The sequence below is a fragment of the Typopeltis vanoorti genome, chromosome 9 (assembly GCF_054136105.1).
Source record: "Typopeltis vanoorti isolate ZY-2024b chromosome 9, IOZ_Tvanoo_1.0, whole genome shotgun sequence".
Taxonomy (NCBI): Eukaryota; Metazoa; Arthropoda; class Arachnida; order Uropygi; family Thelyphonidae; genus Typopeltis; species Typopeltis vanoorti.
The window spans coordinates 46,151,037-46,179,016 of record NC_143557.1 but is presented as its reverse complement, the minus strand read 5'-3'; the positions used below and the strand labels follow the sequence as shown (position 1 = coordinate 46,179,016).

At 35.2% G+C, this 27,980-nt stretch overlaps 1 protein-coding gene across 3 annotated transcripts in view; it reads left to right on the top strand.

The window, feature by feature from the left end:
• The window catches only part of LOC150103013 (DNA-dependent protein kinase catalytic subunit-like), an 847,149-nt gene that overhangs the window by 107,718 nt on the left and 711,451 nt on the right, over positions 1 to 27,980 (top strand). For all 3 annotated transcript variants that reach the window (XM_090397444.1, XM_090397443.1, XM_090397442.1), the window contains exon 10: positions 383 to 551. In XM_090397444.1, the coding sequence (XP_090253570.1) occupies positions 383 to 551 (169 nt within the window). The remainder of the gene's footprint in view (positions 1 to 382; positions 552 to 27,980) is intronic.

The following is a 27,980-nucleotide window of genomic DNA, read 5'->3' as shown; positions in this document are numbered from 1 at the left end:
AACACTTTTTTTTATCACAGCTCAAAACTACCGTTATGCTCACTTGCGACACTTTTTTAGAATTTAGAGTTTAGTTTTTAATTTATGATTCAGTTAATAATACCATCTCTCTTGCATCTATCATCTTTAATTGCAAATGTATTAGTTGTTATTATCCTCCTTCTGTAGTTTTCGTAGAGCACATTTGCTTCTGCACTTGGCTAGTTTCTTATTTTTCTATCTCCTGGTTTATTATGCAATTTAATTCTCAGATAAAAATTCAAAATTAAATGCTACTAGACTCGATTGAAAATTCAGAAATTTATTTAAAAAATAAATTCCCAACCATCTTTAAATTTATTACAGCAGATGAATGGCTTACTTTTCATAAATTATTTTCTAGATATGCACATTCTGCGAGAAAGGAGGATATGCGAGGGGAAAACCTGTTGTTGGATCTTCGTAGAAAATATCACGGTGCTGCTTATAATGTTGTAATTGCTGTAGTGTCTTGTACACAAATATTAGAAAAATTTTACACCACATTTATCTTTCAAGAGAATCCTAGCAAGGTAGGTATGAGAACTAACTTTTATCTAACAATATGTGTGGTCTACATTACATACCATTATTTAATCAATCCATTTTAGATTAGGACATTTAAGAAATAAAGGAATGGTTTTTCTGTATACATGAAAAAAAAAAAAAAAAAACATGTTCGGTCACTCTTGTAGTATTACAAATGCTTGTGAAATGAAGAAAGATCGAGCACTTCCTTCTCATAATAACCTCAAGAAATTGCTATCGCTTACCTCTCAGATTTTTTTAAATTGATATTTCATATGTTTCAGTTCTACACTTTCAGATTAAAAGTTTTAATGTAATCTTTTTTATTTGTAATATTTTTATTTTAGATATTTTAGATTTTAATGCTTTTTTTTCTCTTTTATAAAAAGAGAATGGTATATGCTACACTAGATCACAGTTCAAATTAATTAGATTCTCTTTTGCTTTTATTATTATTGTTACCGTTGTGTTTTAACTTCTTTCATAATATTAATTCACATCACCATCAATAGTTACACAATGTAATATTCTCCCAAATTTTGGCTAATGTGAACATGCTTGTTGATATTAGGAAATTTTTGCTAATGATGACTCCATTCTTCCTTTCATTCAGATTCAAGGGAAGAAAACAGCACTACTAAAAAGCTGTTTCAAATATGAGAATTAAATTCCTAACACATTTTAACAGTTATTTAATTTTTAATCTGAACATCTGCATTAATTTACTCCAAATTATCGAAACTTATTTTGAAATGAATATTAATCCAAGGGCAGAATCAGTCTATATAATCCAGCCCTGGAGGGGTTCCATGCTGAAGGTTAGTTCTCTGTTTTCTATTATGATTGAATTCATTTGCACAGTTACTTAATTATAGTGCCTTTTTGTCTATGAAAAATGCTTGAAATCTAGAATGCTAAGCCCAAAAAATACCACCAGCTTAATAAATATTTTTGTTTTATCGTGTTAATAGATAATTAGTCCATTGTATGGATTATGAGTTCTCCATGCCACTGTTTCTAGCAAGAAATATCACTCACTTGCTCACATCCTCTTCATAGAAAAATCTGCATCCCTTTTTTTATCACTTCTTTATACAATTTCCAAGGAATCCTCTTGCTCTCCTATCCTCCTTTTACTTTTCACTAATATCTTAGTTATGTCTTTCTCATCTATCATCATGAATCCCCTTTATGTTACTTTCCTTCAATCTTCCCTCATAACTAACATTCCAAGGAGTTAATAATATCTTAACTTACTTGTTGTTGAATTGTTTTGAAGTTTTTTTTTAATCCCCAAAAATTAATTTCAAAATATGGTCTTATTTGTTCAAGCAGAGTTCATCATTATGTAGTTATCTACTGTATAAGATCCTATATTGGGACCATAAATAGTGGAACACTAAAATTGTCTTTTTACGTTTACTTGACTCTGCCCTTGAATATGCAAAAAAATGCTTTTATGCTCTGAGAATGCTAAGTCCAAAAAAATACCACCCACTTAATAAATAGGTTATTAGATAGTTATATAAACATGTTAATAGATAAATAGTCCATTGTATGGATTTGAGTTCTCCATGCCACTGTTTCCAGCAAGAAATATCACTCGTTTGTAATAGTAAGTTTTCCTTCACTGTTCTTACATTGTGCCTAAAATTGCTTTTAGGTGAAAGACTTGATCAGGCCTTGTTTTCATGAATGTCGAGCATTTAATACCTATATACGGGTATAATTTTTTATCCACATACGGTATAGTATAATACTAATGTACTATAGGTTGACCAACCTACCTCTCTCGTGTATGGGCTCAACAATTTTTTAAAAAAAATTGTAGGATAAACTGTTTGAAGAAAAAATGGCAGCTGTTTAAAAAGAAGCATGGAAAGCTTTGAAAGAGGTGGTAATCAAATTCAGACTTGGGTCTCCCAAGAATTAAGTCTCTAATATTCATTATCATGGACAAACAACTGAATCTTAGCTAGATCTCCTACAACACCTTCAATAGAACAGGTCTGCTAGCTAAGTGTATTTTAGTCATTCTCCCCCCCCCCCCCCCCCAACACACACACACACACACACACACACACAAACATACATCAAATCCTCTTGAAGGGAATGTATATGAATCACTCCTTTTAACTTTCCCAAAGTTCGCATCATATGCAAAGAAGTAATCTTTTTCAAATTACTCGCAAATTACACAGGCTTGCGATGGAAAAGTCGTCTGAGAAGTAATAATTGATTCTTATAGATTTTTAGATGATGAGTTCAGAAAAAGTAAAAAAATTCCATCACCCACCAATTTTACCCAATTTCTAATTTTATCATTTTTATTAGTAGTATGTGGATTTAAATTCAGCACATTGGTATTTATTTCCATTCTCTTTTATTTACAATTAATTAGTTGTTTAGCCTTTTTATGGTAAATAAAGAAATTTCCACATAAAAGTTCAGGTGGCTACTTTGAATCTGATTCACCAAGATAACGGATGACTTTCCTGTTGCCACAGACACATTTTCTTGTGTGATTCTTTAGTTGTTGACTACCAAGGTTATCATATTTCTGAAAGGTGGCATATTTTCTAAGTTAGTGTGAATATTTACTTTAATGTGTTTGCCGTTTTTTAAATTTTTTACGTAGTGTCGTGTAATAGTGTTGATGTCACTCGTTAAAATTCATTTAACTGTGTTTTAAGTGGTGTTTGTAATGGCTTCAAGAGGTTGCAAAAATTCACCTAACAAAGATGATACACCAAATACCAATGCTTTTTGTAGGAGTAGGACAGCCGAGATCGAGAGCAATATTCGATCAAGAAGGAATGGCCAGAAAGAGTCACATTAGAACTTGGAAGTAAAATTGTGTTACACGAAACTTTGGTTGCTCGGAAAAAAATCCTTTTACCCCCGCTTTGCTTGGATTGATGAAGCAATTTGTCAAGGCTTTGTCGAAAGAAGGAGAGTGTTTTAAATACATCTGTGCAAAATTTCCAGGATTATCTACAGAAAAATTGAAAGAAGGTGTTTTTATTGGTCCGGGCATCAGGAAACTTATGAAGGATAAACTGTTTATATATCAAAAATGGCAGCTGTTGAAAAAGAATCATGGAAAGCTTTGGAAGAGGTGGTGACCACATTTTCAGGAAATCAGAAGGACCCCAACTATAAAATGATTGTTGAAGACATGCTATAGAAATTCAAGGATTTGGGATGCTCCATGAGCTTAAAAGTGCACTTTGTCAACTCTCATTTAGACTAGAATGAGACTTTCCTGAGAATCTGGGAACTGTCACCAAGATATCAAGGAGATGGAAAAATGTATCAGGGCAGTTGGAATGTCAACATAATGGTGAACTATTGCTAGATGTTGCAATAGATCAGTGTTTCCCAACCTCTTTGATGTCGTGGATCTCCCTGTAGTGAATGTTAATTCACCGCGGCCCCCATAAAATCCAAAATGGAAATTTTTTATATTTTACATATCATAAAGATGAAGTAATAAATTACAATTTTACAATGCTAAATGTGTCATTTATGACAGTGCAATACTATTATAAATGGAGATATTGGGAAGAATATGAACATATCAGTTAGACCTAATATTATGAATTTAACACTCACATAATGTGATGGCTGGTGCTGTTTTTCATGACATCAACTTTCACATGTCAGGATCAAAACTGGATAATTTCAGATGTAGATCTGGCTCCACGTTAACACTGTTCCTGTATTTGTTTTTCATATATACAAGATGGGAAAATGTTGTCTCGCACAGATATGTAGTGCCAAATGGCAACAGATGTCTTCAGCCCTTTTGGAAATTTCAGGGTAAACAGAATTAGCTTGGAACCAAAACTCCGGTAACAAAGGAAACAGCATTTTGAACGTTGAATCACAGGACAGCCCAATAAGTTTTTCTCCTTCAATAGAAGGAAGTTCATATTCCGAGTCTAGAAAGAGAGTTTTCATCCAGTCGTTTATTTCAGGACAAAGCAGAAAATACAGACGTAGTTGAGACGCCAATGACCTCATATGTTCAATCATACTTTCAGCAACATCACTAGAAAGGGTTTGTTCACTGAAATCAGTGAAATCACTCAGTGTGTGAAAGGAATCGTATTTTCCTTTCTCAATACGGTTGCACTACAAATTATCTTCTTGATTGTTGCCTCTATCTTGTCTTGCACAGAAAATACAGTGACAGATCTATACCTTGAAGGCTTGAGTTAAGAGTATTCAAGACGTTAAAAATGTCTGCCAAGTAAGCAAGAGATGAGAGCCATGTGAAATCATTTAAATAGTGTGTTAATTCAAATTTGGAGTTTATGAGGAACAACCTTACTTCGTCACGAAGCTGAAACAACCACATCAGAACCTTACCCCGGACAGCCATCGGATTTCTGAGTGCAATAATAAGTGTTTGGGATCACTTCCCATTTCATTACAAAGTGCAGAAAATAACTGGCTGTTAAGAGGACGGACTTTAATAAAATTGACAATTTTTACTGCCTCGTCTGGAACAGTTTTCATTTTGGAGGGCATATGGCCTGTAGCTAGTACTTCGCGGTGTATATAACAATTTGTCCATTTCACAATAGGTGCGACTTTCTGGATATGTGCGAGCAAACCTTTATATATTCCCGACATTGCCTGAGCACCATCTGTGCTGATACCTACACATTTTTCCCATTGAAGTTTATTTATAGTTATGACGTCATTGACAACTTTGAAAAGGGCTTCAGCAGCTGTATGAAGAGGTAATGACACAGAACAAAAATTCTTCACAAACTTTATTTTTGTGTTCATATCGCACAAAAGCTAGCAAATTAGCATTATTTGAAATATCATGGCTTTCATCCAACTGCAATGCAAAATATATTCACCATGATGTAACCGTTCTAGCAAAATATCTTTCACATTTTGAGTCATCTTGTCAATTCTTCTTCTTTTCACAGTATTGTCAGATAACATTATTAGAGACATCTCGTTGACATGTTTTCCACTAAACAAGTTCTTTGTTATCGCTTTTGTCGCAGGCAAAATTAAATCTTCCGCAATTGTATGGGGTTGTCCATTTCTAGCAATCAGAAGGGCGACTTCGTAAGAGGCAAGAGCATCCTTTTCATTTTTTGTTCCACACACAATGTCCTTAACTGAATTCTGTGAACCACAAAGTTGCAGTTTTTTATTTTGAAAATATTCTATTGGTTTATTAACTGATTCGTCATGTTTTGTTTCAAGGTGGCATCTCAACTTCAACGGTTTCATAGATTCCTTCGATAAAACTTCGCAACAAAGAACACACTGTGGTCTGTCTTCACCTTCTTTATTCAGAACAGAAAATCCCATTTGAAAATAGGATGGACAATATTTGTGTGATTTTTTGAGAGAAGGAGCTTTATCTGCACTAGTATTATTTTTGACAACACTAGATCCACTCGGATTATCATCTGTCTTGCATTTCAACGATCCACACTTTAACCACCAATCCATATCTAAATTGGATCGTGAACAAATTGAAAATCAGAAGTTTCGTTGTGAACTCGATTATTTGATCAAAAGCAGAAAAACTGAAATTAAACCGAGAAAAACGCACTTGTATAATATTATAAAATTTATAATATTATGAAATTTATTTGGTAATATAAATTATAATATTATAAATCTCAAACCCATTATAATATTATAAATTATAATTTATTAAATTAAATTACAAAAGGTTGGTTATTCACCTTTGCTTTACAAAGGAAAGAAGTAACGGTACCAACATTCATGTTAATTTTTACTTAAACCATGGGCGTCAAGAGCCAGAGATATACATTGCAAATATCCCAGGTGTGAGCAACATGATAAGATAAAGTTTATTGAAAATAAACTATCCCGCAGACCCCCTTTGAATTACTCGCGGAACCCCGGGGGTCCTCGGACCACAGGTTGGGGAGCACTGCAATAGATGTTGCACAGAGACAACCCAGGAAAAGAATTTTGCAGAAAAAGTTCAACAAGAAGCTTTGAAAGAAAAAGAAAGACACCACAACGAAATATGAACCATGAACTAATGGTTAATCTTTAATTACTTTAATTAAAAATTTTTTTTCCAATACTTTCATTCCAAAAATGTTTATGGAAAATTTTAAATACTGTTATTTTACTTAATATAATGCATTTTATACCTATTTTACTGTAATATTGAGATCCATTTTGTGAAAAATCCTTATGTGATAGAGAAAAATGGGAGAGATATTTGATCAAAAATAAATCGGAAACAGGTTTCCACACACACTCTCAATATTTTCAACTTTTCATGACTCAAATTTTGCAGGCCCATGTTATTAACATAAAGTCTGTGACACCTAGCTTGTTTCTCCTTTGTTTTGAGTCCTCGTGCTCTGATAGAAAGTTTGATATCTATCAAACAATGTCTCCACCCATTATTTTCAATTAATTAATCTGTTATTTATCTATTTCCATCTTTTTTTTAATCAGTTAACATATGGTATTCTGGTAGATGCTTTGATGAAATTTTAAATAAGTATAATGTGTGCATTTTCTTTACTTCCTTTATCCAACATTATTTTTCACCTGATAATAGAACTGAAGTAAGTTTTAATCCCCCCCCCCCAAAAAAAGTAAAACTGGTTCATGTTGGTCTCGTGAGTGGTAGTGGAACATCTTGAAATTTTGGGAAAAGGGCAGAGCTAAAGCTAATAAGAGCCTCTGGAAAAGCTAACACACCACTTAAGTAGTAGAGATGTCATCTAATAATAATATATTGTATGTAGTGCTGTTTTCACATTAGTTCAGGATAAAAGAAAATACATGGAATTTGAAATAGAAAAAAACATCATCTAGTTTTGAAGGAGGAGCATAAAAATGAGTATTATATTGAAAGAAAAGTATGTTTGAAATTTCAAAAATAAACAAAGTTCGGAAACTTTCAGAGATGAACTGGAGAATTAAATATACAAATATAACTAGGAAAAAAGTTCGCAAACAGAAACAAATCCTTTATAGGCCCATTGGCAAAATCTGAAGAAAATATTGATTGATTGTTGGACCTGGAAGGTATAGGTCCAAATTGGAAATGCAGGAAGTAGAAGCTATCCTGAAAAAGAAGTAATATTTAAAGTCAGCATGTAATGCCCTTAAAGAGTATAGAGAAACATGTCAGAAACCCAAGCTGTGTATAAAAGTAGTGAAATAAAGGAAGCCTTTCAAAAGAATATTGAAGAAAAATGTTCTTGGGGTTATTGAAGAAAAATATTAGAAGTGAAGGGGGAAGACAGAAGGGAGAGAGAGTTCTGTAAAAGGAAGGGAAGGTGATAATTGTGATATAAAAACTGAAGATGGAGATATTCTGATTCTCTGGAGTAATTATTACTTTGAAAAATTATTTCACGTGATAAGAAGTTAGGGAATAGTGATTGGAGAAAACATCAAGAGATTGCAAAATTAGGTGCATAAAGCCATCAGAAACCAGTTATTCAGAACTACCAAAATAGATAACTAAGAAAAGCTTTTTGATGGTTGCATTGCATAATTTTGAAAGTTGAAAGTTTAGATTGAAGATAATTTTTTTTTTTTTTAGGATTTGAGTTATGCCCTCATAGGTACCCCTATCAGTGGATTTCAGTAAATAATAATCCAGAGGAGGGTAAACATCTAGGTGATGATGCAGTTAATAATGCCTCAGAAGACTGAAATCTTAAGCTCAACAGTATTAGAGATCTGAAAAATAATTGTTTATTTTGGAAATAAATTATTGATAGGAAGCTATTAATAATGTAAGCTTAATTAAGTCATAATTCTATCCTAATGTTGCACCCATTTAGAGTACATATCAGGAAATTATGATTCAGAAATGCTTGATTTCCTTTTCCTAACCTTTTCATTATTATTATTTGCAAAAGTTGAGCCAAGTTGATATACTCAGAAAGTAAGTATTTGAGACTTCTGTTGTCTTGTCATGAAGAGCTCAGGAGACAGCTTGCAGGTGTAGCATGGAATGAGGAGTTAGCTGGAAAAGAGATCAATGCAGCTTGGGGGATTTTCAAAAAATATTTAGTGGATGCAATGTCTAAATGTATACCATGGGTGAGAAGGTTAAGTAAGTTAGGTGTGAGATGGATGAATAAAGAGATTAAGCATGCAAAAAGAGGGCATTGTGGAGGCAGCATAAGAGAAGTGGAAGTAACCAATTTCATGAGTTCTACAAAGACCAGGCAAGGAGAGTGACTTGGTTGGTGAGAGTAGCTAAAGAGAGGTATGAACAGCAGTTAGCTAATGAAGCTAAAAAGAATCCTAGGGAGTTCTTTCGATATGTAGCCAGCAAAAGAAAGAATGATTATGGAAGGATGACATTGATCGGAGGAAATGGTATAAAGACAGCTGTTGCAGAATGTGTTGTGGAGATACTTAATGAGCAATTCATAAAGATCTTTCAATCTTGTGAATGTGACTTCATGGAGAGATTAAGAGCAGTTGATGATGGGGAGGAGAGACTGACTGTAAGTGAGCAAGAGGTGTTTGGGGAGTTGAGTAAACTAGATGTAAATAAGGCTGTGGGCCTTGATAATATATCACCGCGTATTCTGAAGGAATGTGCCAGAGAGTTGACACCTGCCTTGACATATTTTTTTAATACGAGTCTTGCACTCGGTCAAGTCCCTAAAGAGTGGAAGGAGGGCAAGATTGTGCCACTTCATAAAGGAGGTGATCGAACTCAAGCATCAAACTATAGGCCTATCTGTGTGTCAGGTGTTGTGGTTAAGTTGTTGGAGAAGCTTGTGAGAACTAGGATCCAGAGTTGGGTTGACAACAATGGTATAATCTTTGATGGACAACATGGATTTTCTAAAGGGAGGTCGTGTTTTAGTAATCTACTTACTTATTACAATAAAGTGACTGCTTCCTTTTGACAGAGGAGAAGGATACACAGTAATATACTTTGATTTTGCAAAAGCTTTTGATAGAGTACCTCATGATAAGTTGACAGTCAAATTAGAGCAAATGGGGTTGGATATTAGATTAGTGCATTGGATTGGAGACTGGCTATCTGATAGGTATCAACAAGTTGTGTATGGGGGTGCAATATCCAGGAAAAGGAAAGTCACTAGTGAAGTGCCTCAGGGATCTGTTTTAGGGCCATTACTATTTAACTTGTATATTAATGATATTGGCGAAGATTTGGATGGAGATATTCAGTTGTTTGCAGATGATGCAAAGTTGGGACAAACCATAAAGAGTAGTGAAGATGTTGTGGGCCTTGCAAGAAGACTTGAATAAATTGAGTGATTGGGCAAGCAAATGGGGATGTGAGTTCAATGTTGCAAAATGTAAGGTTTTAAAATTTGGAAAACAAAGATGGGATGCAGAATTTATGCTTGGTGAGAATATATTGTTGGAAGTAGAGGAAATAAGAGATCTGGGAGTGATAGTGGATAAGGATCTAAAATTTAGGGGACACATCGCCAAAATTGTGAAGACAACACAAAGACTTCTGGGAATGATGAGGAGGACACTGACGTGTAGAAGTAGGGCCACACATGGACTATTGTGCCCAGATTTGGTCACCTGGTTTTCAGAAGGATGAAGAGATGTTGGAAAGGGTCCAAAGGCGACTGACTAAGGTAGTTTCTGACCTCTGGAATGTCGAGCATGAGGAAAGATTGAAAAGATGTAATTTGCAGAGTCTAGTGGAGAGAAGGAAGAGGGGAGATATGATAGAGACCTATAAGTTGGTAAGGGGTTGTTATAGGATCAATGGTGGAGAAGTTCTACAGAGAATAGTGGGAGATCAGGGGAGAACCAGAGGTCATCCCTGGAAACTGTATAAAGAGGGTGTGAGTAGGGGAGTGAGAGGCAGGTTTTTTTCGTGCAGAGTTGTGAATGATTGGAATGCCTTGCCTGAGAGTGTGGTGTCTGCAAGGAGTTTGAATGTGTTTAAGACCCGGTATGATGAGATGTGTGTGAGATAAAAGGACCTCCTAGATGAGTCTTTGACTCCATGAGGTCTTGTTTAATAATAATTAATATGCTAAAATGCAGTAACCTACTATACATAATAATTGTTGTGAGTCATTTGACTAAAATGATCGAATTTTAATCAGCACAGTGTTGTTGGCATGCGTAAGGCCATGGTGTTGAACTTAGTTATTTACCTCTAATTAGTATCATTTATTTCCTCAAGTCTTTGAAACATAATGCTTACAACGACCTTTGTTCGTGAGATAAAATCATTCTCAGGTGCAAACTACTTATTTTTTTGCCCTTAGATTGATAATATTGAAATTCCAGAACTGTGCTTTTGCTAACTTGTGTAATGCTAGATCAGCAGAAGAGAGCTGTTATTAGTTCAAATCTAGTCACTACCTAGAGAAACTTATTTTCCAGGTGTTCTTTTCTTTTTTTTTTTTCTTTTTTTTTCCCTATCAACCAACTTCTGTAATCTACACACTCTCAATCTATCCTCAAAAGGAAAATTCCACAGATCTTGGTCACTTGCCTCTGAATATTCTCCACTGCTTCCTCATTCCGAAGAAATCCAGGAGACCTGATATGAACACAGTAATCCAGATATGGACATATCAAGACCTTGTAATGAGGCATAACAACTTCGTTATCTCCACTTGTTTGTGTTCTTCAATTTTTTGTGTTCTTAAACTTTTACTCTCTGTCTACCACCACCTATAAATTTGTAGCTTCATCTATTTCCTGGAGTACAGTTCCATCAATGTGGTACACGTTGGTCATTAGGTGGTGTATTGTGTAGCTATCAGTGCTCCTGGAAGTTAAGTTTTTAGTTGATGATATTTTGTTGAGTTAGATGTTAATAAGACTGTGGGATTGTAATGACATATGCCCATATATTCTTAAGGAATGTGCACAACAGTTCGCTATGCCCTTCACCTGTTTATTTAATGAAAGGTTTGCAGTGGGTAGGGTTCCTAAGGAGTGGAAAGAAGGCAAAATAGTACCATTTCACAAGCATAGTTCTAGGACAGAAGTTTCCAATTATACACAGGTCTGTATAACTGCAGTTGTGGTCAAGGTGGTGGAGAGATTGGTTAGGAATAGAATACAGGATTGGTTTGATGGACATCCATGCTGATCATCATAGCATTCTTTATGATGATCAGCATGAATTTGTAAAATGTACTTCTTGTTTTAGTAACTTACGTGCATTTTATGACAAGGTGACAAGTGTGTTAGATAAGAGTGAATCATATATAGTGATATTCCTGAAGTTTTCAAAAGTGTTTGGTAGATTACCACATGATAAGTTGGTGGATAAGCTGTACATGCTTGGAATAGATAGTGGGTTGGTTAGATAGATCAGAGATTTTCTCTGAATGATATAAGCAAGTTGTGTATGATGGAGCAGTGTCTCAAAAAATGGAGGGAAACCAGTTACATGCCCCAGGGTTCTCTTCTTGGACCCTGCTGTTTAACTTCTTTGTATATGATATGTCATATGGATTGACTGGGGATCTTCAGTTGTTTGCTGATGATTCAAAGTTGGGGAGAATTGTAAGTACCATTGCTGATATTAATTCCTTTCAGGAATATTTGAATAAACTTTTGACTTGGATAAAGGAGTGGGGCTGTAGCATTAATATTAAAAATTGCAAAGTGTTGCATTTTGGAGTACAGAAATATAAGGGTGTCTACTATGTTGATGTTGCCTTACTTCAGGGAGTGGATGATATTTGAGATTTAGGAGTGATGATTGACAGTAGACTGAAGTTTAGAGAGCATATTGCAAGTGTTGCAAAAGCTGTATATTGTAGTGCTACTATGATAAGAAGTACTGTAATATGTAGGGATAAGGAAGTGGTTGTGCCACTGTATAAAGCACTGGTCAGACCACACTTGGACTATTGTGCTCAAATCTAGTCACCTAGTGTTCAGTGTGATGTGGAGACATTGGAAAAGGTCCAGAGGAGAACAACTAAAACAATATCAGGACTTTGGACTACCGGCTATGGAGAGAGGTTGAAAAAAATGTGGATTACAGAGTTTGGTGGATAGGAGGAAAAGAAGTGATATGAAAGTGGTCTGAAAATTTCTTGGCCTAACAATGAAAAAACGAATTTATAATTTCAGAATTATTTTTATTTTTCAACATCATCTCCCTTAACCACCTTACTGGCCATTATGAATCAAATACGCATCGTCATACGCTTCGTATCCATCATATATTTCAATGTAATATCAATGGTATTACAATTTTAATATGCACTTCACATCCATTGTAACCTGGACATATATAAACATCTTGGCCTGTAGCGTGGTTAAGAATAATACATTTATTCCAACGATGCTCCAGCACTGTTATCCCATCCCTTTAGTGGTTCGCAGTAAGATCTGCAAAATACCCCTCTACAGCTGCAATCACCTCTTGATTCGAAGAAAAACGCTGACCAGTGAGGAAGATTTTTAGTTTTGGGAAGAGATAGAAGTCAGAGGGAGCCAAATCTGAGAAATAGAGTGGATGTTCCAACAATTCATAGTGCAGATCCCTTAATTTTCCCAATTGCCAAAACACTTTTGTGTGCAAGTGAATTATCCTGATGAAAGATTATTTTTTTATTCTGCAAACCAGGTCTTTTCTCACAAACGTTTTTGCTTAGTCAGGTTAAAAGATCGGAATAACATTCACCAGTTATTGTTTTACCCTTTTCAAGATAATTAATAAACCAATTGCCTTTAGCATCCCAAAAAACCAATGCAATGACCTTTACTGCTGATGGAACCGACTTTGTCTTTGGCACTGAACAACTGGCTTCTGTCCACTGTTTTGACTGCTGTTTAGATTCTGGTGTGTAATTGTGAATCCAAGTCGCATTCATAGTAATAAATCGATGCACAAAATCGGTTTTATTCTTTTTAAAACGTTCCAAGCACTGTTCAGAGATTTTCATGTGAGTGCGTTCTTGATCTTCTGTGAGCAAGCGCAACACCCATCTATTGTAAAGTCATTTGCAATTCTTCATGCAAAATATATCCTACACATTCTTTTGAAATGCCTATGGTTTCAGCAATTTTGTGCACTTTGACTCACTGGTCATCCGATAACATATCGGGCACTTGATCAATGATTTCTGGTGTTGTTACACTTTTTGGACGTCTTCCACGTGGATCATCTTCAAGGCTGGTACAGCCATGTTTAAACTCGGCAGTCCATTTCTTAATTGTCAGAAACGAAGGAGAAGAGTGCCCATAAACTTTTATGAATTTTGAATGAATTTATTTTGGCATTAAATCTTCTTTACAAAGAATTTTATAACCACACTATACTCAATTTTATTCATTTCAAGGGATACGGGCAGCATATTTGCTTCAGACAACTGTATAAAACAAACTACTTGATAGAATGACTTGCAATTTTACATGGATGCTTATGACAGATGTACCAACTTTTAAGTAAGACAAATTTAATTTATTGGATTAATGCAGATGAGATTATAAAAAGAGTAGAAAGTGAAAGGGGACAAACTAGAAGCCATCCCTGGAAGTTTTGTAAGAGTGTGGTGAAGAGTGATGTGAGGAATAGATTTTTTATATGGAGAATTGTCAGTTAATATAATGCATTACCAGAATGTGTTGTTAATTCAAAGAGTGTTAAGGGTTTTAAGATTCATTCTGAGAAATTTGTTATCAGTTGAACAAACCTCCCACGATGAGTGTGCTGACTCCATGGAGGGTGCAATATTAATAATAATAGTAGGGTAACTTATTGTAGCTTTTGTTTTAAATGGGTTGTGATTGACTGAGTTATTTAGTTTGTAAGTAAACATATTTTTTTGTTTAAATATGATATTGTTGATATGGCACCAGTGCATGGTAAAACAATGGTGGCAAAGACCACGTTGTCAGGTGATTTGAATTTGTGGGATTTTGTGCAGTGCAGTGTGTACAAAACATACTCATGGCACATATTAAAGGATATGTGGATGAAACTGGAGAGAGAGAGAGAGTATGTAATAAATTCTTCAAAAGTGAGTGCCAATTAGGTGACAAGAAAGGTGCATATGTTACTAGAGTGGGACAGTATCAACACTTCTTCAAGTGCCATCTCCTGGAAGGAGGTTGGCATCCACCTCATGGAATATTTTTCTTTCTTTTGCTGCTGTGGAACGTTTATGGTAATTCAAGCCAGTCCAGTCCTTAATGCCTTCAAACCACATTCTCCTGGGTCTACCTCTCCCCCCCCCCTTTTTTTTCCATCCAGTTTCCCTTCTAATATTAATTTCTGAATGTTTTCTTGTCTAGTTAGATATCCAAAATATTTAAGTTTTCATTCTTTAATTATTTTCATTAATGTTCTTTTCATTTTTGCTTTCTTTAAAACATCTTCGTTTTTTCATTTTCTCTACCCATGGTATTTTCAACATTCTTCTGATGGTCCACATTTCAAAAGCTTCTAATTTTTTTCTCTGCTTCTTTATTTAGGGTCCAAGTTTCACTGGTGTAGAGAAGGCTTGACCAGATATAGCATTTTATTAATCTTTTTCTTGATTCTATATTAATGTCTCTGGATGTTAGAACAGTTTTCATAAAGGCTTTTCTTGCTATCTCTATTCTTCTTTTTATTTCTTTAAGGGAATTTCCTCTGTCTGTAAACATTTGTCCCAAATATATAAAAGACTGAACCTGTTAAATTTTCTTTTTGTTAACAATTATGTTTAGTTTCTTATTTATTGGTTCTTTTGATATAATCATGCACTTTGTTTTCTTTAGGTTGATAATTAATCCCATGTCTAAGCTTCTGTTGTAAAATTTCTGTGACTAAGTTTTGAAGATCATCTTCAAATTCAGCTATAAGGACTGTGTCATCTGCATACCTGAAGTTGTTGAAGTTCCTACCCCTGACTTTTACACCCTTCAGTTCTGAAATATTTTTAAAAACTTGCTCACTATATATATATTGTACAGTAAGTGTGATAAGACACATCATTGTCTTACTCCATTTTTGATTTCAAAGTTGTCAGAATATGCATTTTTATATCTTATTGAGGCCATTTGATTCCAGTATATATTAGTAATTACACATAGATCTTTTCCTTTTAATCCTTTATTATGTAGGATATGTGTTATTTTCTTCCTTCTTGTAGATAGGCTTATACGCTGGTTAAACATGATTATTAATTACTTAAGGAATTGACAGCATATACTAGAATATAAATTAAATCAAACTTTAATATATACTTTCCAATATTTCGGCAACGTCACGAAGATCTTCATGGGAACTTAAGATAAAGACACGTGCACGCAAGTACTACACAACTATAACAAATTTAGTTTAATCCTTTATCCAAGTGTGAGCAAACAAAGTTTGCACCTGAAAATATCTTCAGGACTAGGGTAAAGTAGTACAACACCAGGCAACTCGTAGCAAAGGTGGACCAAGCTAACATCACTCCTATCTCAGTATCTCCCATAATGCAAAACCCATCTCCTTGCAGATATGTATAATGTTATACATTAAGGGAAGGGCCACTACCGAGACTAGTTTCGACCTTTACTGAGTAGAAGTTGAAACTTTCATAAATAGTCTTTCGACTATTTATGAAATCAGCTGAGGCTGATTCCATAAATAGTCTTTCGAATTTGTATTTGCTACGGTGTATTACTGTAGCTTTCTTCCACCGTATGCTGTGGCATGTATGCAGAGCATGGTCTGCAAGACCAGAATGGCTGTATATGGTGGAAGAAAGCTACAGTAATACACTGTAGCAAATACAAATTCGAAAGACTATTTATGGAATCAGCCTCAGCCCTAAGAAACTCTCCAAACCTCAACAAAGTTGGTTGTATGCAACTGCCCCAAATTTGGGAGGCATACATCAACAGACCTTCAGCCCAACGGCCAAGAACACCTACTTAGCCCGCCAGAGGGCACCATCAGGACTTCTAGGAGAACGATAGCTTTGTTATCTTCATTCTCAGTTACGGTGTTGTAGTGCCTGGGTGCACGCGCCTTTTAGTAAGTTCATTTTGAAAATGGCAACGTGACGTTGCCGAAATATCGGAAATATTTATTAAAGTATAATTTAATTTATATTCGGATCTACATTATTCAATTCCCTAAGTGATTTAGAAATCCTTAAATATTTAATAATCATGTATTAATTTCTTGTGATCTATTGAATCAATTGCTTTAGTGTAATCAATAAAACAAAGATATATGCTTTTCTGGTTATCGAGGCTTCTTTCACGTAATGTTTTCAAATTGAAAATTCCTTCTCTTGTACCTTTGTCCTTTTATTCTCAGTAGTAATTTTGTAACATTGCTTTTTAAACTTATTAGTCTATATTCTGAACATTCAAAAGTTCTTTGGAATTTTGGGAATAGTGACAAAGATGGATTTCCTTAGATCATCAGGGATGTATCCTGTATCATAGATATTATTAAAAATAACCTTTAGGTCATTTAGTGAGTTTTCATTTACTTCCTTTAACATTTCGATAGGGATCTGATCAGGGCCTTGTGTTTTACCTGTTTTCATTTTACTTAGCGCGTATTCTATTTCTTCATATGCAATTGGTTCACCATCCATTTTTTTTGTATATCTGGTGCATCTGTGTGATCAGAGTCAAACAATTCTTTTCCATATTCTTTCCATCTTTTTATGATATCTTGGGTCTCTAGTAGCATTTTTCCATTTTGATCTTTTATACAAGGATTATGGTTGAAATTTTTCTTTTTATTTGTCAGAGCTTGGATTGACTTGTACATTTCTTTACTATTGTGTTTTTTGTCCAATTCCTGTATTTCTTTACATTTTTCATTGCCACTTGTCTTTAGCCTTCCTGCATTCATTTTTTTTATAATTTTACTGAGTATTCTATACTGCTGTGTACTTTTCTGTTTTCGCCTTTCATTTATAAGTTCTAGTATTGATTCAATCATCTAGGGTTTTTTTCTTATTGTACTTAATTTTTGGATTAACCTTGTTAGCTGTCTTATATATTGCACTTCTAAAATTTGACCACTAGTTTTCAATTTCCTATTTGTTACAAAGTATATTGTCTTCTATATCCTACATGATATATCCTACATGATATAATTTTTTCCTAATTTCTTAGTTAAGCACCATTATGTTGTCAGTTATATTGAGAGCTGTCAAGTCTTTCAGTATGATTGTTTTTAGGAATGTTTTTTAGTTTAATTTTTAAAGTAGACACAACATGGTTATGGTCTGAACCTATATCAGCACCTGGGTATGTTTTTATGTTGGTTATATTATTTTTGTATCTATTATTTATCATCATTAAATCTATTTGGTTTCTTATAGAGTTATCTTGGTTTGTCCTAGTATATAGTCTGTGCTTTGGATGTTGAAAGAAAGTATTCATTATGCTTAAATTGTTTTGAATGCAGAATTGTATCAATCTCCTGCCTCTTTCATTTCTTTCGCTTAATCCAAATTTTCCAACAACTGGATTTTCTTCCCCTTCTCCAACCTTTGCATTCAAGTCACCCATCACTATGAGTATCTCATTTGATTTTACATATTTTATAGATTTTTGTAAATTTTTATAAAAATCTTCTATTTCTTCATCATTGTGAGTCATCATAGGGGCATGAACCTGGATAATTATGATGTTAAAAGACTTTGCAGCTAATTTATTAAGTATTATTCTTCCATTTATGGGCCACAGCCCCATTACACATTTAAAGATGTCTTTCTTAATCATGAAACCCACTCCATATTCATGCTTCTCTCCACCAAAATATACAAATGTAAAGCCATCTTTTTCTAGTTTTCCCGTGTTAGGCCATCTTGTTTCACTAATTTCCATAAGATCAACTTTAAGTCTTTTCATTTTCTCTATAAGGTTGTCAGAATTCCCTAGTTTATATAATGTTCTCACATTCCAAGTTCCAATTTTCAAGATTCTGTTTCTTGTTTTCAAATGAGGAATATGAGATGCCGACCTTCCTTTCGAATTTAAGTTGACATCATCATGGAATGCATTTACAGCACTCGTTTTACTCACATTTTCAGTGTCTTCTTCCCTGTAACTATTTACAGCTTGGGACGTTGCAGAGGTTCCAACTTCCAAAGCATAGCTTGTAAATATTTCTGTTTCTTAATGGTTGACTATAGGATAGAGGGTAGTAATGTGGTGAGGCCCCGATCTCTTCCATGTCTGCAATAGCCAGCTAACTTGCCCACTCTGCCAGCCATTGATCTGTATTCAGATTCTTCCACCTGTCAATTGTTTCACATTGCCATTGATATATATATAAATTCTTCCGTCAATGATGAAACAGCAGATGTCATTGCAGTCCTAACATCTTCGCCGGAGCCCTTTTAGTCAGACATTTTTCGGTTCTCTGTAAGCCTTCACGGCTACCGTGTCAGCCTGAGGCACACGAAGTCCCCACCATGCTTCACCTTACAAAGCCAATCCTCTACTTTATGCTGCTTCCATCCTTCACAACATGGACGCAGGGTTGGGCTTTGGAGGGCTTTGTCAATTAGTATCGACACTAGGATGGAAAATATCAGAATTAATATTGAACATATGGCACTGGAACTACAGGAGATTAAAGTGGACATCAATAAAGAAACAGTGCTCTTGAATGCTATCCTTTACAGAGCAAAGCGTGAAAATTGAAAAGTTGCAGAAACAGCAAGAGAATAGTAGAGCTGAGAAGAGAAAGAAGCAGGTGTCTGAAGTAATAACAGAGACTGAGCAAACAAATGAAAAAAAAAAAAAAAAAATCAAAGAGAAAATTATGTATGGAGACTCATTGATCACGGGAGCTTAATGAAAGTGTAACAAAATCATGTTTGCCTGGTGCAAAAATTCATAATATTAGTCAAGCCATCTGAATGCAAAAAAGGCAAGGGAAAAGAACTAATTGTCTTGGTTGGCACAAATGATCTGAGAGGCAAGAAGTATTCTATGATGGAGGATGTAAAGGGGATGTTAAACAAAACTGAAGTGCAAGAATTTGAAGATTGCAAGTCTCCTACCATGCTATGATAGAGATGAACTGATGAGGAGGGCATTGGTAGCAAATTAATCAATATGAAAGTTGTGCAGAAGGAATGATGCAGGATCTGTGTTTGATGGAAAGAAGGATTTGTATAATGCTGATTTGTGCATCTAAATAGTTTTGGTATGAGGTGTCTAGAGAGCTTTGTTCACTGAGCATCATGAAGCACAAATTCAGGAAAACTTAAGCAATTAGGATGGAACAAGTGAGTTTGTGTGAAGGCACCCATTAAGTGAGTGAGTGTGAGAATGACCAAGTGCAGAATTTTGTCTCTCAAGCAGAAATATTGAATAGGATAGCCAATTGAAGAAGAAAGGGTGATTGGGATCCTAAAGGGAAGTTTTAGTTTCTATATACTAATGCCAGAAGTATCAAGAATAAGAGAGGACAAGCAGATGATGTAGTTACAGGGATAGAATAGGAAGGGTTTAGTATTTTCAGGGAAGATAGAGAAGATAGAAAGGGGGGAGTACCTCTGATGATAGCAGCCAAAAGGAATAGGAGATAGGAAGGAATGTGGCTGTTCATTTGAAGCAGTCTGGTATGAGACCAGTAAGATAAAATATACAGTTGGCTGATGCTATAGGCCAGGGGATTCTGCAGATTATCTGGAAGACATGCATTGCCAAATTAGTACAATGAGTACAGGTTGAATTATTATTATGTTGACTTCAACAATGGAGATATAAACTAGAAGAAAGAAAGATCACATGGCAGGAAGGAAATGGAATGTATACACCTACTGAGAGATAGTTACTCAAGGCAGCATGTGATGAAGCAGACTATTTGTGTGTGAGAGTATTTGATCTGGTCATATAATCAGAAGAGCTCTGCTCTATAACCAAGTTGGACACATTACCTCCAATTGGCAAAAGTGACCATGTGGTCTTGACTTGGGAGATTGCAAAATATGAGGAATATTCTTTCAAGAAGGGATATATGTGGAACTACAAGGCAGGTGATTATGACGAGCTTAGGAGGAAGCTTAAATCTGTACAGTGGCATAAAACACTGCAAGGGAAGGATAGTAGTAGTGCATGGAGATAGTTAAGGGTCATCTAGAGGAAGCAGTGGTAAATTGTATACCTAACGTAAGCTGTACAGTCGCATAAAACACTGCAAGAGAAGGATAGTAGTTGTAGTGCATGGAGATAGTTAAGGGTCATCTAGAGGAAGCAATGGTAAATTGATACGTAAGGTAAGGAGGGTTAATCAGGTAGGAGTTAAATGGATGAGTAATATCATTAAGCATGAGCTGCAGAAGAAGAAAATGCTATAGAGATATATAAGGAGAAAGGTGACCAGAAAACTCATAAACAATACAAAACTCAACCAAGAAAGGTGACCAGCATAGCAAGGAAGGGAAAAGCAGATTAAGAGATGAATTTGGCCAATCAGGTCAAAGGAAATCCCAAAGAGTTGTTTCATCACATGGCAAGTAAGAGGAAGAATAATTATAGAAGCTTAACCTTAATAAGTGCTGATTGGTGAAAAGGTTACAGAAGCAGATAAAATAGTTGAGTTACTGAGTGACCACTTTGCAAGAGTTATCTGTCCACCATTTACCAAACATTAGTGCTACAATATATCAAACCACCTCTAAAGCATTTTTGTTACCCTAGAGGGATGAAAAAGCTTGGAGGAATTTCTAGTAGATGGAATATATTTATTATTGTTATTATAATAGTTACTATCTGAATGAATCAAATAATATGTGTGCTTATCACAGTTGTAATTGGTTCTCTGAAGATGGTGAGTAGAAAAACAGATTAGTAATATTAGAAAGTGCAAAAAATTAATTATATATTTTTTTCTCTTGGTGTCATTTACATCATTTAGCACTGTTATGAATATCCAACAAGACTTAAGCCTTTCTATATGCATCATTGACAAAATATTTACAACCTGTAGTTGTACTCAACTTCTATATAGAACACTTGGACAATCATGTCCTTAGCATGCACACACGCACACTACTCTCATACCCATTGCTTGTGCTATATAAAATGGTGTTTCCTATTTACTCTAATGATCTTGACACATTAGGTAAGTTTATAGTGCATCTAAACAGCCAATATCCAAAAATGCCCTTCTTAGATAGTTCAGTCCTACACACACACTGGACAATGTATTTACACAAGCAATCACATCCATTCCATCAGTATAGCATCCTAAAAACACTAACATATAGAGCCAGGGATATTTTCAATGAAACTTGTGACACTGTCATATATTTTAGCTTTGTCATATATTTTATAGCCAGTTAGCCCTGTAAAATGGGTAAAATATACTAAATGTGTAGCTTATATTTATTAAGACTGATGATTTTTATTGAATGTGTCCTGGATATATGAAATAAGTGAATACACAAGGCTGCAACAAAGATATTGCTATTCCATATATCCAGGGCACATTCAAACCAAATTGGCCTGGTTGACCGAATGGCTAGCATATCCACTCTCCAACCAAAAGGCTGCGGGTTCGAATCTTGCCGTGGGCATGGATGTTTGTGATAGTCTGTGGAAATACTAAACATCTACACCAACAGTGGTAGATGCTGTTGGTGTAGTTGGTGGAGACAGAGCTGTAGAGTAGATGCCCTCCCCTGATGAGTCTTTGGACTCGCTGGAGGTGTCCTCTAATAATAATAATAGTCCCCTAATAATAGCAGTAACCCATATCAGTTTATGGGTTACTGCTATTATTAGGGGACAGCAGTAACCCATAGCAGTTTATCCCAGAAAAAACCACATTGTCTGAAGTGTCTTAAACTTTTGAATTGGCTTATTATGAATGGACCTAAAGATTTGTGGTTACCTACACTGGAGAACATAAGAAATTCATTTGCTGCCATCCTTTTTGCAAGGCACAACTGGTTATGTTTTATCTATACTTCATGGAGGAGTAGATGAACAAATGTTACACAGAAGTTGTTCATTTGGACTGTTTTTTTGTTTTTGTTTTTTTTTTGGAATCAGTATCAGCAATGAAACATTCCTGAATAATAATAATTATTCAATATTGTTATTATTATTAGACCTTCAGGGAGTCAAGGACTCATCAAAGGCAGCCATGTATCACCCACACCAGCTGTTATCTCCTTAAACTGATTCACACTAGATGCTCTCACTAATTCAACAGACAAACTGTTCAATTCATTTATGGTTCTATAACAGAAAATTCTAGTGTTTACCCCCTTTTTTAATTGCACACAAACTTAACCTCCATTAATCCTTCCCACTGTCCTCTCCCCATCTTCCATATAATGAAAAATTTTATCATCCATTATCCTATTAATACCCTCTCAGTCGTTTGTAGAACTATCATATCACCCCTCTTTCATCTGTCTACCAGTAAATTAAAAATACTAAGAAATTATATACTTGGTTTAATCCTTTATTCAAGTGTAAGCAAAGAAAGTTTGCACCTGAACTATTTTCAGGACTGGGGCAACTTGTTTATTGAAGCTGATGACTTCATGTCACTTGTCTTAGTATTTCACATTGCAAAGCACATATCCTTACTGGTATGTATAATGCTATGCATTATGGGAAGAGTCACTACTCAGACTGGTTTCGACCTTTATTGAGGTCTCGTCAGCAGGAGCCAGTCCCAGAGGTGATACCAAGATTGAAGTAATGCAGAAGTCATATTTTCATATACAAGTAGTCAAAAAATGTCACACCTTATTATTAAAATACTCTGGATTAGAAAGAGCTGTTTGAAGTTTTTTCACTTGGTTACAATAAAAAATTATCAAGAAATTATATACTTGGTTTAATCCTTTATCCAAGTGTAAGCAAACAAAGTTTGTGCCTGAACTATTTTCAGGACTGGAGCAACTCGTATATTGAAGCTGATGACTTCACATCACTTACCTTAGTATCCCATAATGCAAAGCACATATCCTTACAGGTATGCATAATGCTATGCATTATACTTCTGCATTACTCCAATGTTAGTATCACCTCTGGGTCTGGCTCCCACTGACGAGACCTCAATAAACATCGAAACTGGTCAGGGTAGTGATCCTTCCTGTAATGCATGGCATTATACATACCTGTAAGGATATTTACTTTGCATTATGGGATACTAAGGAAAGTGAGGTGAAGTCATAAGCTTCTCTATACAAGTTGCCCCAGTAATGAAAATAGTTCAGACACAAACTTTGCTTATACTTGGATAAAGGATTAAACCAAGTATATAATTTCTTGGTATCTTTAATTTATAGTATAACCAAGTGAAAAAACTTCGAACATCTGTCTGCAGTCCACGTACCCTCAAACATTACCCATAAGCTTTATACAGTGGCACAACCACCTCCTTATCCCCCACATGTTACTATACTGCTTATCATAATGGCACTACAATATGCAGTTTTTGAAACACTTGCAAAATGCCCTCTAAACTTCAGTCTGCTATCAACGATCACTCCTAAATCTCGAATAATCATCCGCTTCCCATCACAGCACTATCAGTATAGTACATGGCTTTATATTTCTGCACTGCAAAATGCAACACCTTGCACTTATTAATATTAAAACTACAACCCTATTCCTTTGTCCAAGTCAAAAGTCTATTCATATCTTCCTGAAGGGAATTAATATCAGCAATGGTACTTATAATTCTCCCCAACTTTGCATTATCAGCAAACAACTGAAGATCCCCAGTCAATCTACATGATATATCATGTGCAAACAAGTTAAACGGCAGGGGTCTAAGAAGAGAACCTTGGGGCATGTCACTGGTTACCCTCCTTTTTTTGAGACACTGCTCCATCATATGCAACTTGCTGATATCATTTAGAGAGCCAATCTAAGTGTGTGCAGCTTATCCACCAACTTATTATGTGGCAATCTATCAAACACTTTACACAGTTGAAGAATATCACTGTATATCACCTTATTCGACACACTCCTTATCATAAAATGCAAGTAAATTGCTGAAACAAGACTTACCTTTTACAGATTCATACTGACCATCATAAAGAATACTGTGTTCATCACCCAGTGTTGTATTCTATTCCTAACCTATCTCTCCAGTACCATAACTACAACTGCATTTTGTATAGTATGGTGCAAAAAACAGCTGAATAACTACAACGGTAGTTATTCATTTTGTTATGGACAAAATGGGTTTATTACCAAAGAAATATGTGTTTCCACATGATGATATGCACATCCAGAACTATTGTGGAATCTTGGTTGAATAAAGCATTAAGGATGGTAAATTATGTGCTTGAAATGGGCACCTCTTCTTTCAAGACAAGTTTTATAGTGCATGCAACGATTCTCTGTCATCTTGGAGAATAAAAGTTGGGACATCTGCTGAACATTTTGTTTAATTTTATCTCTTAGTTCATCAAGGTTTGAATGTGGATCATGGTGGAATACCCATTCCTTCAACATACCCCAAACGAAGGCATCAAGTGATGTGAGATCAGGAGAACTTGAAGGGTATGGGAATTCTGTGAACCTTGAAATGAGCCTCCCAGAGAAGTGTTCTGATAAATAGAACCGTGTGATATATGACAGGTTGCTCCATCCTGTTGAAATACCTGTGTATGAAATATTTTTTGCACGACATCTTATGCAAATCTTGGGTTAATGGAACCAACACATTCTCAATGTAGAATTCATTATTCAAGATCATGTTACACCACTCCCTTCAATGAAATAGGGCCCAATTATGCCATGGCTGGAAACCACGCACTATGCAGTGACTTTCTCACTGTGAAGAGCTCTTGGACAAATTCAGGTCTTCAGAAACCAAGAAACCAGTCATCTCTTTAAATGGTCATTTAGATGGAAATGCACTTCATCCAAGAACAATAGAGTATGGAGGAAGGATGGATCTTCATAAGACATTGGCCAGCATGTGTGCACAGTATTCCTCCCATGCAGCATAATCCATTGCTGTTAAATGCTGACTCACTTACATACGAAAAGACACCCAGCTCCTTAATGATTCTCTCTAGCAACCACCTCAGTATACCAAGTTGCTTGAGCACATGCTTGTGATTCTTATTTGTGTTACAGTTTGTGGTCTTCCTGAATGCCTTTTGCATTATGGCAGAATACTCCCAGTTCATCAGAACCTCTCAATTAAGCCCATGATGACACTATTGCTTGGGGCACACTTATAGAAACGTCGAACAAACTACTCACAAATATGTTGTAGGCTTGGACTATTTGCTCTACCAACTTCATATGAATGAAAATAATGCCCAACATTAAATGTCTTTTTTTTTTCAACATCATTGCTACAGCTAAATGTAAAGGTGTAGACTCTACACTTGCTGTTTTGTTCTTGCAGTTGAGCGGCATATCTCATAGTGCATGTACTGAAGGGGAATGTCGAAGTTCAGTACTGGTTTTTTTTTTTTTTTTTTTTTTTTTTTTTTTTTTGTGCCATATTGTATAACTGTTATAGTTATACAGACTGCAGTTGTAGTAAAGGTTTTGGAAACTTCTGTCCTAGAACCATGCTTGCGAATTGTACTATTTTGCCCTCTTTCCATTCTTTAGGAACCTTGCCCACTGCAAGACTTTCATTAAATAACTAGGTGAAGGGCATAACTAACTGTCGTGCACATTCCTTAAAAATACTTGGTAGTATATCATCCATTCCTGTAGCCTCATTTCCAATTCTCCTAATACTTGTCTTCATTCTACATGTTGCATGGCATCATTTAAACCAGTGTAGGATATCTGCTATTTAGCAATATTATCTTACATTATTATTTTTTTTAGCAATGGCTAATTTTGAATAAATAAATAAAAAGGAAAGGATAACTTTTAATTGTATCATTTTGTAATGATACAATTAAAATGATACAATGTAATGCATTTTTGTTAAATGTATAACAAAAATGCATTATTTCTTGTAATCAGAAATTTCTTTACTAATGTTACATATAAGAGAAATCTTGTTAGTTATGGCCTGTCACAAACTCTGATTGCAATATTTATTTGTAAAAAAGATTCACCTTTAATTTAGTTTTTATTTCTGTAATGTAAACTTGAGAAAAGAAAATAGTCAACTTTATGGTGACATTTTCATTCTGTTAAATAATTGTAGATATACTTTGCTGCACCAGACCGGACTTCAGAGGTTTGTTATAATCAATATGAATAAAAGAACGTCAATATTATATTGATTATAACAAACCTCTGAAGTCCGGTCTGGCGCAGCACAGTATTGACGCTACTCATAGTGTCCAGTGGGATAAAGCTGTTCTCCTCTATAGATGCCGATTCAAATATAAACGCTTATTCAAAGAAAGATGTGAAACTATCTTACACCGACTGAATTTAAATAGAAATGACTGTCTTTCTCTCCCAAAGATCATGGAGACTTTTATATTATGTAAAAAACCATTCATCTTAATAGATTAAATTTGTTATTTTCTATTATTTCCTAGCACGCGGCAACAATTGTATTTTAATAGGTGATCCACCGAACGTTTTGCTTTTATTCCATTCCAATTACTGTAACAGACACTGAAGATGTACTATTAATTTTAGTATGAAATATATGTCCTTTTACTAATTAAAGATATCACTATAGTTTTTACATGTTTCTTTATTATTTAACAACTGTCTGATACCTATCGGACAGCCAATCCTGAATCCAGTTGGCCAATCTGACATCCAGACCCATGTGCTGCAACTTAAATATCAGCTTATCATATGGCACCCTGTCAAATGCCTTTGCTAAGTCTAAGAAAATGGCAGTATATGCCTTTCCCTCATGTAATGCTCTTGTAACTTTATCATAAAAGGCTAGCATATTGCTAAAACAAGAGCACCCCTTCACAAATCTGTGTTGACTCTCACAGATAACATTACCCTCATCTGCCCAATGCTGTATACGGTCCTTCGCCACTTTCTCCAAGATCTTACTAACTACTGATGACACACGAACTGGCCTATAATTAGACACCAGTCTGCTACCACCCTTATGCAATGGCACTATCTTACCTTCCTTCCTTCCATTCCGTGGGCACCTTTCCTGCAGCCAGACTTTCATTGAAAAGCCAGACAAAGGGTCAGTTCCCTAGCACATTCTCTCAAAACTCGTGGTGAAATACCATCCAGTCCCACAGCTTTATTGACATCCAGAGTACTCAGTATTTGAAACACACTCTCCTCCCGTACCTCTATATTTTCTCTTGGAGTAACATACAGTTCCTTTTGTTCAGCAAATTATTCTCGTTAAGCACTGTAAACCTGAAAGAGATGAGTTATTTTTATGTTCAAGGATAAGGAAGAAGTTTCCACGATGAAAAAGAGAACTTTAAATTATATTTCATGGAAATGGAAAAGAATATTGCAAAATGGAAAAATATTGCAGAGAAGATATGAAAGAAGAAATATGTTCTTTCTCCAGAAAAGTTATGCACAAATTATCTTTTTTGCTTTCA